The 18311-nt window shown below is 42.0% G+C and overlaps 1 protein-coding gene across 2 annotated transcripts in view; it reads right to left on the reverse strand.

The window, feature by feature from the left end:
- Positions 1-18311, reverse strand: part of PLCB4 (phospholipase C beta 4) — a 141338-nt gene that overhangs the window by 18045 nt on the left and 104982 nt on the right. For both annotated transcript variants that reach the window (XM_040981201.1, XM_040981200.1), the window contains exons 25-30: positions 18039-18127; positions 17428-17578; positions 12277-12326; positions 12079-12144; positions 3902-4017; positions 520-595 (exon numbers count right to left, since the gene is read on the reverse strand). In XM_040981201.1, coding sequence (XP_040837135.1) covers positions 520-595; positions 3902-4017; positions 12079-12144; positions 12277-12326; positions 17428-17578; positions 18039-18127 — 548 coding nt within the window. The remainder of the gene's footprint in view (positions 1-519; positions 596-3901; positions 4018-12078; positions 12145-12276; positions 12327-17427; positions 17579-18038; positions 18128-18311) is intronic.

Below are 18311 nucleotides of genomic sequence, written 5' to 3' on the forward strand. Positions count from 1 at the left end.
ATTGTAAGGGGAAGTATGTTTTGTACTTTATACAGTATTTCTTTTAACGCTCTTCTGGTATTAACGGGCAGAAGGGGTCATCTGGCTTGTGGGTTGTATAAAGCCTGCAAAATCATTTGTTCTAGCCATGCCAAGGCAACTACAGGTGGGGATTTAAAAGTCAATAATCTGTAGCAGGCTGTTTTAGGTTGACAATTTTATATGGGCTGCCAATGATGCTGTAAACACCCAAATGGTCCTTGGCAGAAAAGGGGTTCTTCGTGTCTACCTAAGAGTCACAGACCATAAATATCGTTAGCATATTCCTAAAGATGAGACAAAAAACATGTCCCCTGAAGTGGCTCTGCTCAAAATGAGTGAGTCTCAGGAAGACACAGACAATGGGATCCTTCAACTTCCCAAGACCAGCTCCAGCCTACTGTCATTTCCTGTTCTACCAGAGACTCTTTCTAAAAAAAAAAAAAAAAAAGATGAAGTGTCTTTGGCAGGTGACTGCTCTTAAAACGGACACTTTCTTACCTTGGATTTGTGATCTGATGTCAGTGTCTGAATTTTAATTTCTGTTTCTTTTTTCATTTCAAGACAATTACTTCCCCTGAAAGTAGAAAACTGTAAATGAATGCTAGAAATGATAAGTCTCCCCATTCCTTTGCTACAAAGCTTCCTGATGAAGACAATATCTTCATCAAGCATGAGACGCCATGCCTCATTGGGCAACATCCATTTTTCTAGTAATAGATTCACACCTTTCAGAATATTATCTGTATCGTGATTATTCAATTCAGCTACTCCACAAAGAAATGCTTTAGACCTAACAATTATTTCATTGTTAAGAGTCTCTTGTCAGAGTTTCCATTTTGGTTCACCATTTTCTTCCAGCCATTTTTCATTTGTTTGAGAAAATGTTATTTGGGATGAAAAAACAAAAAACCAGAAAACAGCGAATCAGCTTTGAAGTGAATTTTTAATTCTTCCCTTTTAGTTTTTAAAGCCATACTTTTGTCTTTCAAACATGCCAGCGAGGAAGAAAATAGCATTTCTTGGCATCAGAGGGTAATTTTGCTTTTTATGCTACTGCGAGAAGGAAACACACACTAGGCCAACTGCCCGGCAACCATCACTGCTTATTTCCATGGCTATGTATTCCTTTTGGGATATCTGTATTGTTGCTGAAACAAGAGCAGGTCATGAGCTTCTGTCTTCAGCACGCATGCTCCGGTTTATAAAAGCGCAACCCAGAAGGCTTCATTACGCTTCAATAGAAAGTTACTTTGGAAAATGCATGGCTCTAAAAATGACCATTCCTCGTCAATTCCTGGAACCAAATATTATCTTCCCTGCTGTTTCTCTATGAGCTTATAGCAACACTGAAGCATAGCCTTGCTTTAGTTCTACACAAAAATCTTCCACAAGGATAAGTGTAATACAAGGACACACTTTGTTTCTTTATATATTCTTATCTGATAGAATACCTAATGACTCCAATGATACTGAACATCAGGATTTAGGGATGGCACTGTGATGCAGAGTATTAAGGCACTGTCTGGGGTGATGACATCCTACAATGGATGGCAGGTTTACATTCCCAGCTACTCCACTTCCAACCCGGCTCTCTGCTACTGCAACTGGGAGAGGAGCTGGGCCCTTGCTACCCAAATGGGAGTTCTGGATGGAGTTCCAGATTTTTTATTTCAGCACAGCTCAACCCTGGCTGTTGTGACCATCTGGGGAGTGAGTCAGTGGCCAGAAGATCCTTATTTTTCCCTCTTCCTCTGTCACTCTACCATTCAAAGAAATACATAAATCTATTTAAAAAAATAATAAAAATCAAGACTGCCTTCCCATCCAGTGACATACATCATATCCTTTATTTCCGAGCCATGTAAATCAACAGTTTTAAATTTTATTGCTTTGGTTTTTTTTTTTTCTTTATTCTCCCCATTGCTTTAAAAGCCCTTGAGTTGAAAACAAAGGAGACCTAGTTACTAAGTCATTTAGCTAACAGAGACAACACTTAAACCAAGCACTTCTTCTCCATGACAATGATTCCTCCCAGCTGAGTATGTAAGAGGAAGAGGAAGCCTTTCATTTGGGTTAGAAATGCATCCCTCTGGTTTTAGGAATCCCCAAGGACCTTAACAACTTTCACTCCACAACTTTTTCAATTACAGAGTATTTATTTAGTTCTGAAAGGCGCAGAGGCAGGGACCTCTCATGGACTAGTTCATGCCTCAGATGCCCTCGCTTAGCAGTCGGGCCAGGACAGGCCCAGTTCAGGAGCTCTGAAACTCAATCTACTCCCGCATGGGTGGCTAACTCTTTGAGCCACCATCTGCTGCCTCCCACGGTTTGCAGGGGTAGGAAGCTATGGAGTAGAGTAAAGCTCCGATCTGAGTCCAGGCACTCCAGCAAGGAATGCGGGCACCCAAAGTGACAGCTTCCCAAAATGACATCATTTTTAGCAGAGAAACTTCCTCCATGGTGCTTGAACCTGAAATCTCATAATGAAAGATTCCATGTGAAAACACAGGGAGAAAATTTCAATAAAGCCACATCCCAAAATACACTTGTTGTTTGGATGAAATAACTTGTGACTAAATGTAACTTTACTCTTTTTTTTTTTTGTTTGTTTAAAGATTTATTTTTATTATTTTTTTTATTGGAAAGGCGGATATACAGAGAGGAGAGACAGAGAGGAAGATCTTCCGTCCGATGATTCACTCCCCAAGTGAGCACAACGGGCCGATACTATGCCGATCCGAAGCCAGGAGCCTCTTCCGGGTCTCCCACACGGGTGCAGGGTCCCAAAGCTTTGGGCCGTCCTTGACTGCTTTCCCAGGCCACAGGCAGGGAGCTGGAAGGGTAACTTTACTCTTAAAGAGTATCATAAATTTAAAATATGGTGTGAGGGTCCGTGTGTAACGTTTTCAACATTTTGGTCTAAAATGTCATTAAAAATAAAGAAAAGAATTTTGAAAGCCTAACTGCGGATGAAGCAAAAGCTGAGAAGTTCCTGCACATGTTTGAGAGTTCCCACATATCAGCTGCCATTACAGCAGTCGGACTGACTGTAATAACCAATGCTCAGGGGCCCGGCACGGTGGCGCAAGTGGTTAAGGTCCTCGCCTTGCACGCCCGGGATCCCATATGGGCGCCGGTTCTAATCCCGGCAGCCCCGCTTCCCTTCCAGCTCCCTGCCTGTGGCCTGGGAAAGCAGTCGAGGACGGCCCAAAGCTTTGGGACCCTGCACCCGCGTGGGAGACCCGGAAGAGGCTCCTGGCTTCGGATCGGCATAGTATCGGCCGTTGTGCTCACTTGGGGAGTGAATCATCGGACAGAAGATCTTCCTCTCTGTCTCTCCTCTCTGTATATCTGCCTTTCCAATGAAAAAAATAATAAAAATAAATCTTAAAAAAAAAATAACCAATGCTCAGTAGCTAGTGTCCAAGTGGTATTTCTCTGGAAAATACAACTTTAACAAAAATGAAGTCATCACTCAAACTGTGGCCACAGCACAACTCTCCCTGATATTACCAGTTTCTTGGCTGTGCTATGGCTATATAAAATGTTAACATACAGGGAATGGAAGAGTATAAGGAACTCTCGAACTACAGAAGTTCCTCTTTCATCTGCAGGGGATGCCATCCCAGGTGCTTGAAACTATAGATAGAACCAAACTATTCTCATTTGTCTCCCATAGCCACACACAAATGGCATGGTCTAATTTATAAACTCAATAACTTTGACCTTCAAATTCATAAATCCTTAAAAAAAAATGAAATCTCTTATTTTCTGGGAAAAACAGACAACAGTAGAATCATCATTATTAATAGGCAAAGAACTGTGGGAAGACAAACTATAGAGAGGGAAGAAATTTCCAGAAGGAGACAAGCAGCCTTACCCCTTTTTCTTCATTGCCTTCTCCAGGATCTTTTCATGAGTTGACTTTTCTTTGTCAAACTGTGCCACAATCTTGTCAACTTGTGTGCAGTGTAACTTCTGCATGGTGCTGTGCTCCTGAACGAGAAAAGCCTGTCGTTACGAGCTGGACTTGGGGCGGGCAGACACCATTTCACATGGTGTTGGGCTGTATCTTTTCCATCAGTGCCAATCATCTCAAAGGCCTTTCTTCCACACACAGAGGAACATTTTCCCATGCAGTTTGCACCCATTGCCCTCTGTTTTCTGAGACTCGTAACAGGTCTACTGCTTCCTTCACACATTGGTCCCCACACACGCAAGTTCAGTCACTAATTGTTTCCTTCTTTGCATGCTAACTCAACTAATGATCAGGTGATGTGATTTCAAAGCACCTGACACATTTCAGAAAGTCTTGAATACGGCATCATCGCCCCAGGGGAATGACTACTGGGACCATCACCAACAGCATCAATTGCAGCTACATCATTTGATATTGTCACCGACTTTCTTATCTAGATGTATTCATGAGGATCCCTGGGGAAATCTGGAAACTCCAGTCTTCAGTTCAATAGATAATTTAGAATACTTCATAAAATGAGGCTATGGGGATACTAGGAAAATAGCCAGATACATTTATAAACATTATTTCCTCCTGAGCAATGAAAAAGGCATTTGGCTATAGCCAGGGACTTGTATGAAAATGCATTTCTTTGGCTGTAAGGCTCCCAATTACAGAGGAAATCAATGCAATCAACTTGAAGGGTACTTGATATGAATGCCTGGTCTTACTCTTGAGAAACTTGGAGAACTACGATGTTATTTATGGCCACTAAAGATGCTATTCAGGTTATATAGTCATGATCACTGTCACATTCACTTTTGCTTACGTAAAACAAAAATATAAGTAACTCAACTAAGTTATTCTCTTCCTAAGGTAGGCTCAGTGTTCGGCAAATTTAGTGAATGAACACCTTTAACAAGATTTTATCAAATGTAAGAGTATTCCAAAAGTTTTATGGAGAATATACATGATGAAAAATTAGGCATAGAGTTTCAACATTTTTTTTGCATCAAAATAGATTGATCTTTTAATTTCATTTTCTATGACCTTTCTGAAAAACCCTTGTACATACAAATGAGGAAATGATTTTGGACTTCTCTAAGTCTTCCTTAACTTCCCAGCTCTGTTACTATAAATTTAACCCAGGATTTGATTGACAATTCAATTATAAACACATTTTTCAGCAATGTACTGAGGCACAAGGCCTCAGAGCTCTTTTCTTTGGCAGAGGAACTCCAGGAGGACCATGCTGCCACGGCATGATTTCTGGGATGGGAACTAACAATAAGGCTAAAGGGGCTATTATCATGGCATGAACTGGAGACTGGGGAGCAACAGCATCTTGCTTCATTTGTAGTTGGAACATTCCTTACATCTAGCCACATGAACAGGTGCACAATGCCTGTGCACCTTTGTCACAACGTGCTTTGTTCTGAGCTTCTACAACATAGCCTCCAGTCACAGCCTTGTGTCCTTCAGTCTTGTGTCCCGGAACCAGTCACGTAACTGTTCACCGTTAGGTAGCTAAAATAGTGATTCTTACTTCACAGGACAGTCAGGGTTAAATTTCCTACATATTACATTTCCACTGCCTATAACACATTACTCAAAACATAGTGACATACAAGCCTACATACACTGTTCCATACCCATGATAATACAAGGAGAGTAAGCTGGGAGAAGGAACATCGATCATATTAATTTAATCAATAAACCTAAATCAACTGCTCCAGGAACACAGTAATGCATAGATGCATCTTTACACGTATTTAATTACTCTTATAATGCCTTTGGGGGGTCAGGAACTACTCCAGGAAAAAAAAAAAACCACCTTTATTCCTGGTATCATTTCTAAGATTTAGCAAACATCATGCTTGTCTAGCACACGTGTGGGTAAATAAATAAGAATCAGCAGGTGGAATTTCTATCTCTGTCTCTCTGTCACACTCTATTAAATAAATATCTTTGAAAAAAATCATTAAAGCACAGGCAAAACAAAGGATGTCAGTCTGGAAGTAAGCTGACACAGGTGTTTTCTGAGGAAAATATTCCAATGACCCTTAGTGACGTAATTAGATATGAGGAATGAAGCTATTGGCACCATGTAACTGCTTAGGATAGATTCAACTCTATGAGCTAATGCCCCGTAAGCTCTGGGCACATCCCAGAACTTGGCATAAAAGCAGGAATGAAGTAGATGCTCAGTAAATAAAAGCATTTGCTGTATGAATAAGAAATAAGCATGGGGAAGCTGGACTCCTAATTCAGTTCACGGTTAGCCAAGTGGTCTCATGCAGTACCTACTAATCCTTCCCGATCCTTACATCCTCATTAGGAAACTAAGCAAGATTCCCTTGACCAATCTAATTCACAGGCTGTCTGCGAGCTGCAAAGTTACTTCACGTATGCAGAAATAATTGCGAAATTTTAAAGTAAATTCAATTGAAATAACCACACTGGGGTGGGCATGTGGCACAGGATATTAATTTGCTACTTGTGGTACCTGAATCCTGTATCAGAGAACAGGTTTGAGTCTCAGCTGCTCTGTTTTCATCACATTTTTACCAATGCATTTGCGAAGGTGGTGGACGGCTGTGTAAGGCTTGGGGTTTCTATCAGCCCTAAAGAAGTTAGAGAGATCCTTGCCCCTGGGTGCAATGTGGTCCAGCCTTGGCTACTTGTGGGGACAACTGGGGAAATAATGAGTAGATGGAAAGTTTCTCTCTCTCTCTCTCTCTTTCTCTCTCTGTATCTGTCTCTCAGTCATTTTATCTTTCCAATAAAAATATATAAATATAGGGTCTGGCATAGTAGCCTAGTGGTTAGAGTCCTGGCCCTGAACGCACCAGGATCCCATATGGGCGCTGGTTCTAATCCTGGCAGCCCTACTTCCCATCCAGCTCCCTGCTTGTGGCCTGGAAAAGCAGTCAAAGATGGCCCAAAGTCTTGGGTCCCTGCACCCACGTGGGAGACCTAGAAGAGACTCTAGGTTCCTGGCTTCAGAGCGGGGCAGCTCTGCTGTTGTGGCTGCTTGGGGAGTGAATCAATGAGTGGAAGATCTTTCTCTCCATCTTTCACCCTCTCTGTATATCTGACTTTCCAATAAAACTAAAATAAATATTTAATAAAGAAATATAAACGAATAATTACAGTATTGGATGCTGGTTTGAGTCACCTCTATTCTGCCTCCTGCCAATACCATTCCTGGGAGGCAGTGGATGATGCCAGCCACACTGAGAGCTGGATGGAGCTCCTGGATCCTAGTTTTGGTTTGGCTGAAACATGGCTGTTGTGGGCATTTGGGAATAAGTTAGTGAATGAAAATTCTCTTTCCCTCCATGCCTCCCTTTCTGCCGAGAATGAATGAATGAATGAATGAATCTTTGAAATAAAAGTTTTTAATTAACAAGTTGTTAAAATGACTGCAGTTAATACAAAGAGTAAGACAACCAATCCTAAAAACTCGAGCTTTCTCTCTGGGATGAACACCCCATCCCTGGGTGGTAGGCAGTGATGGCTGAAGTGATTCCTGAAGACAGTCTGGATTCCAGAGAACATTCTGGAATGAGGAGCCCACCAAAGGACTCCAGTGAAACCTCAAGGAGTCAGGAAATGCTTTCCAAGCCCATTTTTAGCTCCAAAACACTTCAAAATTTCATGCTTTTGGTCTTTAATTAAAATAAAAAACACAATGGAAGAAATATTTTTTTTTCCATTCTTTTGAGTGAAGGGGACCAAAAATAACATCTTGACTTAAAGCCAAACCTAAAAAAATCTAAAATCTAAACTGTTCTAAATCCACACATTTTTCAGCATGGTTGGGAAACCCATAGGTGATGCTTTCCTGACCGTTTAATGTAGACAAACTAAGCTCATGTGCAAAATTATTGAAAATATCGTATAAAATTACTTTCAGGTTGTAGGCACATGCTATGTATGAAACATGAAAAGAATTTCATGTTCAGACTTGCATCTCCTGCTCTTGTCGCTCATTATATAAACACAAATATTGCAAGAAAACCACAAAGCCCAAACATCCGTATCTTGCTGCAAGCATTTTGGGTAAGGGAAACTTAACCTATGTGTTTCTTGCCAAGGTGATGAGTGAATTCAGCTTGTTTTGGAGCTGTGCCTGTAAACTGCTTTAGTAACATTCTTGTGACCGTGGCAATGGGTGTGAACTACAGTCAGTGCACTGTGTTTGCTCAGCATGTAATCCTGAAATTAAGTAAAAAAGGACTTTGTGTGGGGCAAGTTTGTGGCATAACAGGTTAGACTATCTCCTGTGATGCAGGCATCCCATGCAGGTACTGGTTCCAGGCCTGTCTGCTCCACCTCTGATCAAGCATCCTGCTAATGGTTAACGCTCCTGAAAAAGCAGCAGAAGACAGCCAGCTTCTCTGGGTCCTTGTCCGTAAGCAGGAGATCCTGACACTGCTCCAGTTTCCTAGTTTCGGCCTGGTCCAGCTGCAATTGTTGTGGCCATTTGAAAGTGGGCCAGTGGGTGAAAGTGCTCTCTGTCTTTCTCTCCCTTGATCCCCTCTCCACTATAGATGAAGGACTAGCTTGCACTATCATGTATTGCCCCAGAAATTTGGATTTTGATTCTTCCTCTAACACAAATCTGAGACTGTTTAACACATGCTGTGTTTTATTATCTGATCACTTTGGACAATTGAAAAGCCTGCCTAGGGATGGTATTGTGGCATAGTTGGTGAATCCTAGATGTTCCACTTTGATCCAGCTCCCTGGAAGAGTTACAGAGGGTGGCTCAAGTGCTTGGGCCCCTGCCACCAATGTGGGAGAAGCTGCTGGTCCTCACTTCAGCCTGGTAGAGGCCTTGCTGTTGATCTGTCTCTCTCTCTTTGTCTCTCTGTGTAACTCCAACTTTCAAATAAATAAATCATCAAAAAAGAAGAAGAAGAAAGAAAAGTGAAGTATTCCTACTTATTCATCTCTGCCCCGGATCCCAGGGACTTCTGTGGGAGGGTGAAGTACTGTTGCTTTTTCAGTGTCTCAACTAATGGACACTTGGAAACCGTTCCCCAAGTTTCCACTTCAAACTGAAAATGTAGTTCTAGAAAGTGAGACACAAGTAGAAGGCTGATTGACTTCCACACTCAGCGAGCTGAAAGCAATTGACCATCGCCATCTTCCACCATGTGAGATTGTCTCAAGGACCGCAAGGGCACTGGCAGTCACACAGTCATCATCCTATTCTTCCTTTCCTATATACTCAAACAGCGCAAAACCTATTCCTATCTTTCTCTTTTGCAAACGGCAGATCCTCCTCTTTAAAATAAAAGTCAAAATGTGGTGAGCTGTAAAGGATGTGAGCGAGAGAAGTAAACAGGTTCTATAACCAGCATTGTTACACACGCTGGTGTTGTTACTCCAGCAGAAGGACTCAGCTCTCAGAATTTCAGTTTATTCATGTGTCAAATGCAGAAGGTACAATTGAGGTTTCAAGAAGGATATTGTGATTATCTCAGAATGTATATAAAGTGTGTGACACAAACATGCCACTCCATAAGTGCCAGACTTATTAGTCACGGTAATGTCACAGAAAAGATTCTAGAATATAGATTGTATCAACTGCCTTGCCAAATTAGCCTGTATGATACAGTGCTCCCCTGCGTATTACTCAGGTGGGAGATGAAATTCATTCCCAAGCTTCTACTCACTAGCTTGTTCTCGGGCTTTCCAAGATGGATGACTCTTTGAAGAAAGCAGCACAGTGAATCCATCTGCTGAGAAATGCTCCTGAAAAGCATTGACAAAGGCAACAGGGACCTACTACACATTTCACAGCAGCACTTTAGTTCTCTTTCCTTACTTAAGGCATTTTGAAGGCCAGCACTTCTTCTGCAAAACGCACACAGGTACTGCTATGTAAGTCTTGACAAATTCCAATGTGCAACTTATTGCTATCATGATGTGGAATTCTATGCTGTTTTCTACAAATAAAGGCAATTTGCTTCCTTTCACATGTGGCATTTACTGATCAGTGAATGCCCGGAATATCTCCTTGCCAACCAGAGAGAAGACTGATAGAAGGAAGAACAGTACATGCTAAGTAGGAGGAAGTAAGCTCCCCCAACCAATTTTAGACTATCTCTCTGAAACACTTTGCACATTTACTGCCTTTCTGATTGCAGAGGTAGACCTACTAATTGACCAGATTCAGTTTGGAGTAGCTTGAGTCACAGGGCTGGACAAAGAAAGCCCAGGTACTCTGTTCTGAGTGATGTAGGTCAAGTGCTGAAGAACTAGGGAACACCCTTCCTTAGTAACTGCCCAGGAAACCCATGTGTGAACATGGTCCAGAGCAGAAGGAGAAATCCTTTAACATCCCATCTGCAGACAGTGCATTTGACCCAATGGAAGGAACTGGTTCACTTGGCAAGGCATCCAATATTCTACACAGAATCATGCACCAAGAATAAGTTCTGGAGTCAGATGATTGGCTGCTCCCTGTGTCTGGGACATTAGTTGAATTGTTGAACCCCACTAATCCTTAATTTTCTCCAATACAAAATGAGGACTTTAGGAGGATTTCCATTACACGGTTGAGCATATAAAATGGGATAACACACAGTAAATGCTCAGCACAGAATCTACAAAATACAGGCATGCAAAATTTCTAGTTGCTATTGTTGTTGTTATTAATATTTCCTAGGCAAGCCAAAATCTTTTATATTTCCAAATAATCCCAAAGGCCACTGAAATGCCTACTCAATGAGTGATCCAACTGAAATGGAAGGAAAATATGTTAGGTAATGTTGTGACATATGGACACAGCACCATTTCTAATAATTAGTCATTTAAGTTGCATTTGTTTCTATTTCCTTTTCTGTCTCTTTTCCTGGTGCTTTTCCATAGTCCAGCTTGTGCTCATAAGCAATAAAATTGAAATTTCTAATTTAAGTAGCCCTATTTCCAATAGCTTCACACTCAGAAAAATCTGTAGCAGACTTCCCCCATTGGACCGTAAAAGCAATTTGACTGAATGGAGTTACTCATGAAACACAGGCACAACTAGTGTATCAAGTGATTTGTGTATCAGCAAATTCATCAAGCCATCTGTTCATTACTAGGCCATGATTACATCCAAATTCTCAAAGAAACACACTAGCTAAAGGGATGATGGAATTCCAGGCCACGCTCTTGTTCTCCATCATTCAAGTTGACATGCTTCAGTGTGAGGCTTGGGTCAGGATATGAAGAAGTTAGAATGTATGATTAGTTTAAAAGTATTCAAAGGTCTTCCTAAAATAAGACATTTTCCCCTGGCCTCAGTGCCCTTCATGGAAGAAGACACAGATTATCCTCCTAGCAGTAGCAGATGTTGCTCTTTGTTTTGGGGGGGAAGAGATGCCACATTCTTTTTCTCTCTTTTCTCCATCAGGGGGAGTAGGAAAGATGCTATTTTTTTTTTTCTTTTTCTTTTTTGGTGTTTCTCAAATGAAAGAATTCCTGGAGCTACCTCCTGCTGTTCTCCTAAATTTGCTCCTAGGTCTCATTATTGCTCAAAATCATCATCAAAAAGATGTTTCTTATGGGTAAAAAAGAAAAAAAAAAACACTTTTCAGAAGTGCAACACTGGACCAGGCTTATACAATAGGGAAAAAGCGAGAAGTGCTCAGAGCCTGTTGGCATCTTCTTCCCCCTGCTGTAGGTACCAAACTATCTGGTAAGAGTCCTAAACAATTCAGCAATTGAGTACTAAGATTGTGAGTTGGTCTTTAACAGATTGGCGATCATTCAACCATATGATGTAAGGCAGTTTTATTTGTAGAAGAGGATTTAAATGTGGGAAGTTTGATCAGGATGTTAAAATAATCACTGAAAATGTTAACTACAAGTCAGTGGCAACCAAGCCCCAACAGACTAACCAGTTCCATGGCTAACGGTGAAGGTATCACTGTTCAGTTGGCTATTGTTAGTGCCCAAGTGGTATTTTGATCTATCAAGAATAAATAGATGTAAAATACAAAATTGTAGCTGTAGGCTTTCATCAGACAGTAAAATTAAAAACAAAAAAGACACAAAACACACACACACACAATCACACACAGAGACACAAGATATTATACCTTGGCATGTTTCTTCTTTAAAGAACTTAGCTCCTTCTGCTGTTTCTTTAAATGCTTCAAGTAAGCCTTGGGAGGAAAAGATGATCAAAGTAAGTTTTCTATAGTCTCAATGAAGACACCAAGTGGGAAACAAAAATATGTTCGTTTCACCTGTATATACACTACAAGGAGTGTTTCAAATTGTTTGAACAATTTTACCTTCATCTGTTTCAAATCTTCTATTCTCACTTGAGGGATGAGTTCAATACCTAGGGAAAAAAACGAAATCACTCTCTAAAAATTGGAGCTACTGAAAATACAAAATTCATTTTTAAAGAAATCTCACCTAGAGACTTTGAAGTAGCATTCTATGGGCCATGTTAAGGATATAAATATCTTCAATTCCTACTTCAATGCAACTAATTAGACTCCTGAAATGCTTAGTGTCAAATTCCCTGCAGAAGGAGCCTGAAAAGGGAGAGTTCAAGTGCCTTTGTCCTGGACAGACTCTCAGAGCAAACAAATCCCTAAGCCAGTGAAGTTGAAGGGACAAAGGAAAGTGGGGTCTAACTCTGGCTGAACTGCAACCTTAGCTTGAAATCACTGGGAACTTGCTGGTGTCAATGGTACTCAAGAACTCAGAAGGGCTGGCTTTCACAACTCTGGGCTGATCAGTTGAGACTGCCAGAGGTTTCACAAAACTTCCAGGCATTTCCAAGCTGGGCAGTTCCCCCAGAGAGTAAGGCTCTAGGAAGAGAACAGCCTTAATTCCTAATCATCTAGTCCCCACAGCAGCTGGGAAGGGGCAGCGGCCACACAAAGGGGACTGATCAAGAACAGCTGCCTTTATTAATGTGAGTGTTCACTCTGTATTTCAAGGCATATCACACCAGTCAGTCTCAACCCTATCCCCAATTTGATCATCATCAAAGACTGAAATTTATTTCCAGCTCCTTTGACCAAAGTTAAACTTGGCTTATAAGCCTCATGTTGTTGAGCACAGCAATGCCTTTAACATAAGGAAATAAGCCAGTGTATAACTGGATGCTCACACAGACATAGAGTAATATGTGAAGTCATCCTGCTCACTGAGTGATGCTAGATCATGTGTTGTCATGACAACCAATGTTGTAGAAGAATCCCATAACAGTTGCTGTTTAACTACAGATTTTCATCTGAGACATAATGAATGTGCACCCTACTCTAAGTGAATCCCATTAGAATCTCAAACACCAGCTTATCACGTTCAGGAAGAAAGTATCAAGTCATAGGCTTTTGTCTTTCAACTCAGTTCATCTTAAGATCTGCAAACCTAGGGCTAGCACCATGGTGTAGGAGGCATCCCATGGGGGCACCTGTTCCTGTGCCAGCTGCCCTGTTTCCAGTCCAGCTCTTTGCTCATGACCTGAGAGAACAGCAGAGGAAGATCCAATCCTTGGGCCCCTAAACTCATGTTGGAGACTCGGAACAAGCTCCTGCCATCAGATCGGCTCAGCTCTGGCTGTTGTGGCCACTAAGAGAGTGAGCCAGCAGATGGAAAACCTCTTTCCTCTGTTTCTCCTCTTTGTTTAAACTCGGCCTTTCAAATAAAAGACAAATATTTAAATACATATATTTGCAGATCCAGAAGGTGGAAAGGCTGCAAAAAGCGGGTCTTGACAGAGAAATCAGTGCTCTACCATTCTCTGATGGAGTGTGCAGGGTCTATGGGTTCTTCTCTGATTTACTAAATCACAAAAGCAGCCAATGAGACAACATAGGGCAGGAGAGTGAATGCGGCATAGCTAAGAGCTCCCTGCCTTCAGTATCAGTCCTTTAAAAGGGAATGTAAGGATTTGAGGTACATGCCAAATCCTAATTGGACCCAGCCTAATGAGACTAGTTTTGTTTTGGTCTTGGATCACGAAAATCTTAATTAATAGGAACTTAGAAACACATAAACCTGCTTTAATTATATGGATTTTTTTTAGGATTCTTTAAATTTATTGTTATTGGAAAGTCAGATATACAGAGAGGAGGAAAGACAGAGCGGAAGATCTTCTGTCTGTTGATTCACTCCCCAAGTGGCTGCAACAGCTAGAACTGAGCCAATCCAAAGCCAGGAGCCCAGAGCCTCTTCTAGGTCTTCCACATGGGTGCAGGGTCCCAAGGCTTTGAGCTGTCCTTGACTGCTTTCCCAGGACACAAGCAGGGCGCTGGATGGGAAGTGGGGCCACTGGGATTAGAACCAGAGCCCATATGGTATCCTAGCACGTTCAAGACAAGGACTTTAAATGCTAGGCCACTGTGTCAGGCCCTCTTTTTTTCTTTCTGAGGAAAACAAAAATTACATAAAAGTGTTGGAGTCCACTAGTGATTTAATCAAAGAGAAGCTCACACTGGAGACACTGAAGTGTTCAAGGCTTGATGCCTGAGCTAAACACATTTAAACAGCCGCACTTGGCTGGTAGTTGCTACGTTGAACAGCACATTTCTACAGGCTTCTTTGGCAGGAAAATGTGCTTCGAAGATTTTGGCTAATTGAAGCCTCTTGATAAAGTTTTTGTTCTTATCAACATATCTTCTTAAAAATTACCTGTTTTTGCTCAAATCTGAATTCAGAAATTAGACTCTTGCTATTAAAGAAGTTATTTATGTTTACTCAAGGCAGAGATATTGCCCACCCATTGATTCTATCTCCAAATGTTCAAAACATAAGAGTTTGTGCCCATGTCTTGGCCAGGCCCAAATCAAGGACTCTGAGTCTCTCATGGAAGTGGCAGGAGCCCAAGCACTTGAGCCACTGCCGGTGCCTGATGCCTCTCAGGGTGCCTCAGCAGGAAGATGAAAACAAAGGAGCTGGGACTCGAACCCAAGCACTGGGATCCGGGATGAAGGTGTCCCAACTGGATGTCAACCACTACACCAAATCCCTTCTTCTAAAATCAAAAAGAAAATAGAGTAGCCTCGGTGCCTTCACTTGTGTTTACTGCGTTTCAGGAAAGAATTTAGAACTCACCTTCACAGATGTTAACAGCAAACACTGCCTGTGCCACCTCATCAACATCTGTTCTTAGAGCTCATCCCCCACCGCCGGCACCTGTATTCCCTTGCCCGAGGCCCGTCTGTGTCCTCTACCATCCATTTCACCACACTTTTGCCAATCTAGACTTGTCAGCGAATTGATCCCACCCACTGCCAACAGAAGGCTGGCAGGGTCGGGGTAGATCCCCTCATCCTGCCAGGAAGTCTCTGAGGGATGTGTGCTGACATTAGCTCCAGAACTGCCCTAGGGGAAGTGAACTCCATGTACCTCAGAGCCACTGGCTTGCACACACTTGGCTGCCTTCTCTGTCTTGAGTCACTTCCTAGACTCCTGCCTGCATCTACTGTACTTCCTGCCTAAATGACTTGTGCTAGAAATCTTGACTTGGGTTCTACTTTAGGTTGACCTATGTTAGGACAGTTTTCTCTAGAGAAGGGAATTTCACATTTTCAAATGACATCTCTTTCCAACCAAGGCTTCTGGAGTAGAGGTCAACTCCACTCTTCTACCACACCCCAAATCATGGAAAACAACCACACACGTCTCTCGTACATCTATGCTATTTTCTGAAGATTTGCGATACAAGTACTGGTCCCTCACTTGTCCCAGACTTGAGTGCATACTAGGCTGCCTTCTCTAGGCCCCTGCACTGCTGCTTCCTCTTGAACAACACACGTTGTCCAAGACCTAGCTAAATTGGAATCTCCCTCCCATTTCTGAACAGTCAGCACTTTCTACACCCCACCCCTGCTGGCTGTTGTGCGGGAGCTTGTCCTAACCCCGTCTCCCCTGTCTTGCTCTCACATGAAAGTGCGTGGGCTGTCTTCCTAGAATCTGGGACTCGTGAAGAAAATGCCAAAATGAAACAACAGCACACCCTTTCTCAGTGCATCTGAGCACACAACTGGAGTGGAAGTGATGGCTGCTTGACTCCTTTGAGTGTGCCTCGTTGGGAAGCAGGCCTGTGGGTGCTCTGAACGCTAGCATGCCCCATGCCAGAGCTAGGATCACCTCTGTCCTCACTGAGCTGGTCCCGCTGCACTATTCCTCAGGCCCCTTAATGCACCATACTTACTGACATCTCAGGGGGGTAATGCAAGAACTTCAAATGCAAACTCATCGTCAACTGTCAACCTCTGCCTAGGTTACCACTGTTCACAATGGCCAGGTCTGGGGTGGAAGAATCAAAGCCTGTGTGGTGACTCCATGTTCTTCCAGGGAAGAACAAGCAGCTGCAGACTCAGTACAAACTGGGCCACTTTGGTGCAGCCTCATTTTCTAACTTGCTTCACAAAGCTCACTGTATACTTCATTTCCTGCTAAATTACTAAGGCGCTTCAGCACAGGAAAGCTTGCCATATTTTACCTTCAATTGCAGTACTGCGTGTACTTAAACTCATGACTAACTCAATTCCCTTCTATCAATTAGCCTGGAATCTCACATTAATGGGAACTATACAAGGGTGCTTTAAAAAGTTTGTGGAAACATGAAATTAAAAGATATTTCTTCTGGAGCAACAAAAGAAATTCTAAAGTGCACACACTGTTTTTCATAATACATATGTTTTGTGATCCTTCATATGCACAATTTTCAATTTGCACCAAAATAAACAGATCTTTTAACTTCATTTTTTTTTTCAGGAGTTTAAGTTTCCTTGTCTAGGCTGAGTCATACACCATTTGCAAAAAAAGGAAATTTTTGTTGAAGTAGCAAGAGGGACCACTGGGCACATCCAGAGTGGATACCAGCCCAATTAGAATGGAAAGCCATTTTAAATAAGTAGGATGGCTATTTTCTAACGTATCAGTCAAACATTATCCTGTAGGTGACACCTCTGATGATCTTCCATCTCATGTACATGACCTTCATCTGATAACATTATAAATAAATAATCATGAATGTGGAATATCTAGGTATAAGGGGAATTACTAATAAAGGAAGGTAGAAGTGCCCACATTGTCCTGTTGCTGGTTCACCAGCCTCACTGCCTTTCTGGAGCCCCGGTACAGCATCTACTACAAGCATGTGATGATGCGTCAGCTGACAGCATCACTGGGTTGAAGAGTCTACCATCAAGGACACTTCTAAAACTGTAGCTACTGTGTGCCATGTAACTAAGGTGCAGGAAATCTGGCAGAGAAAGCCCAAATGTTGACTCGTAAACATTCTGGGGAATGAAGCAGTTTACCCAGTCTACCAGAAAGCACGCTGCTGCTTTGGAGCTTTATGAAGCAATGAGAATTGGTAAAGGGACAATTCTAAAAACAGTTTCCCTCCAGATTGCGTAGAAAGGATCTAAAATTGCCTAGACAGATGGAGAGCAGGAACATTCTCCCTCCCTCACCTTTCTTTGCCTCGACGCCAGAAGCGAGGGCGGCCGTGGTGGTCGGTCTCAGCTCAGAACTGCTCTGTGGGGTGACGTTTGCTTTGGCAGTGTTGGCCTTCCCCTTCTTGTCATTCTTGGAAGTGTCGCTGGGCACATCAGCTATGTCACTCTGGAACGGAAACAGTCACTGAAGGTCAAATACCTTGCCCATTGTTTATTTTACTGAATCCAGTTACAGCCCTGCGACTTCTGTTGTACTCCCACACTTCCGTTCTCTTACAAGGTCTTCCAGCAGGAATAAACTACATGTGGTTTCTTTCAGCTCAGCACAGGGTCAACCCAAGGAAAAAAGACCCAACGCTTCCAAGCACGGTGTAACTTCTGTTTTTTTTCTAGCTGTCGGGGAGGTTGTCACTCCACTCTAAACTGAGGAATTTGGGTTGAACAAACTGGGCATGTGTTGGCAGATTGCTGAAACTCTTATTGCACGGACAAGTTTCTTTTTTTTTTCTTTTTAAATTTTTAATCTTTAAGCTTGTTATGCTCATTTATTATCTTATCTTGTTTTTTACATAGCTTTTGCCAAACTCCCCCAATGCAGCAGTCTTTAATCAAGTATTTCCACTCACCGTTTCAATGCCCATGGCTCTCATTTGGTCTGCTCTCTTTTCCGTAATTGAGAGAAATTTCTTTGGATCTGATAAAGCATCCACGATATCTGAAAGTGAAAAAAAAAAAGGCTATTGATTCTTTGTTTTACTAAACATATCCAAGAGAATTCAGTTAATAATTCTGTTCGTAATTCTGGAAACGTAACATTCTTTGTATTAAGTGCCTTCTTCCAGGACACAAAGCAATCAGAATTAGCTGCAAAAAAATCAGCAAAGGCAAGATAGTTTTCT

The sequence above is a fragment of the Ochotona curzoniae genome, unplaced genomic scaffold (genome assembly GCF_017591425.1).
Source record: "Ochotona curzoniae isolate NIBS_2020 unplaced genomic scaffold, NIBS_Ocur_1.0 contig_3520, whole genome shotgun sequence".
Taxonomy (NCBI): domain Eukaryota; kingdom Metazoa; phylum Chordata; class Mammalia; order Lagomorpha; family Ochotonidae; genus Ochotona; species Ochotona curzoniae.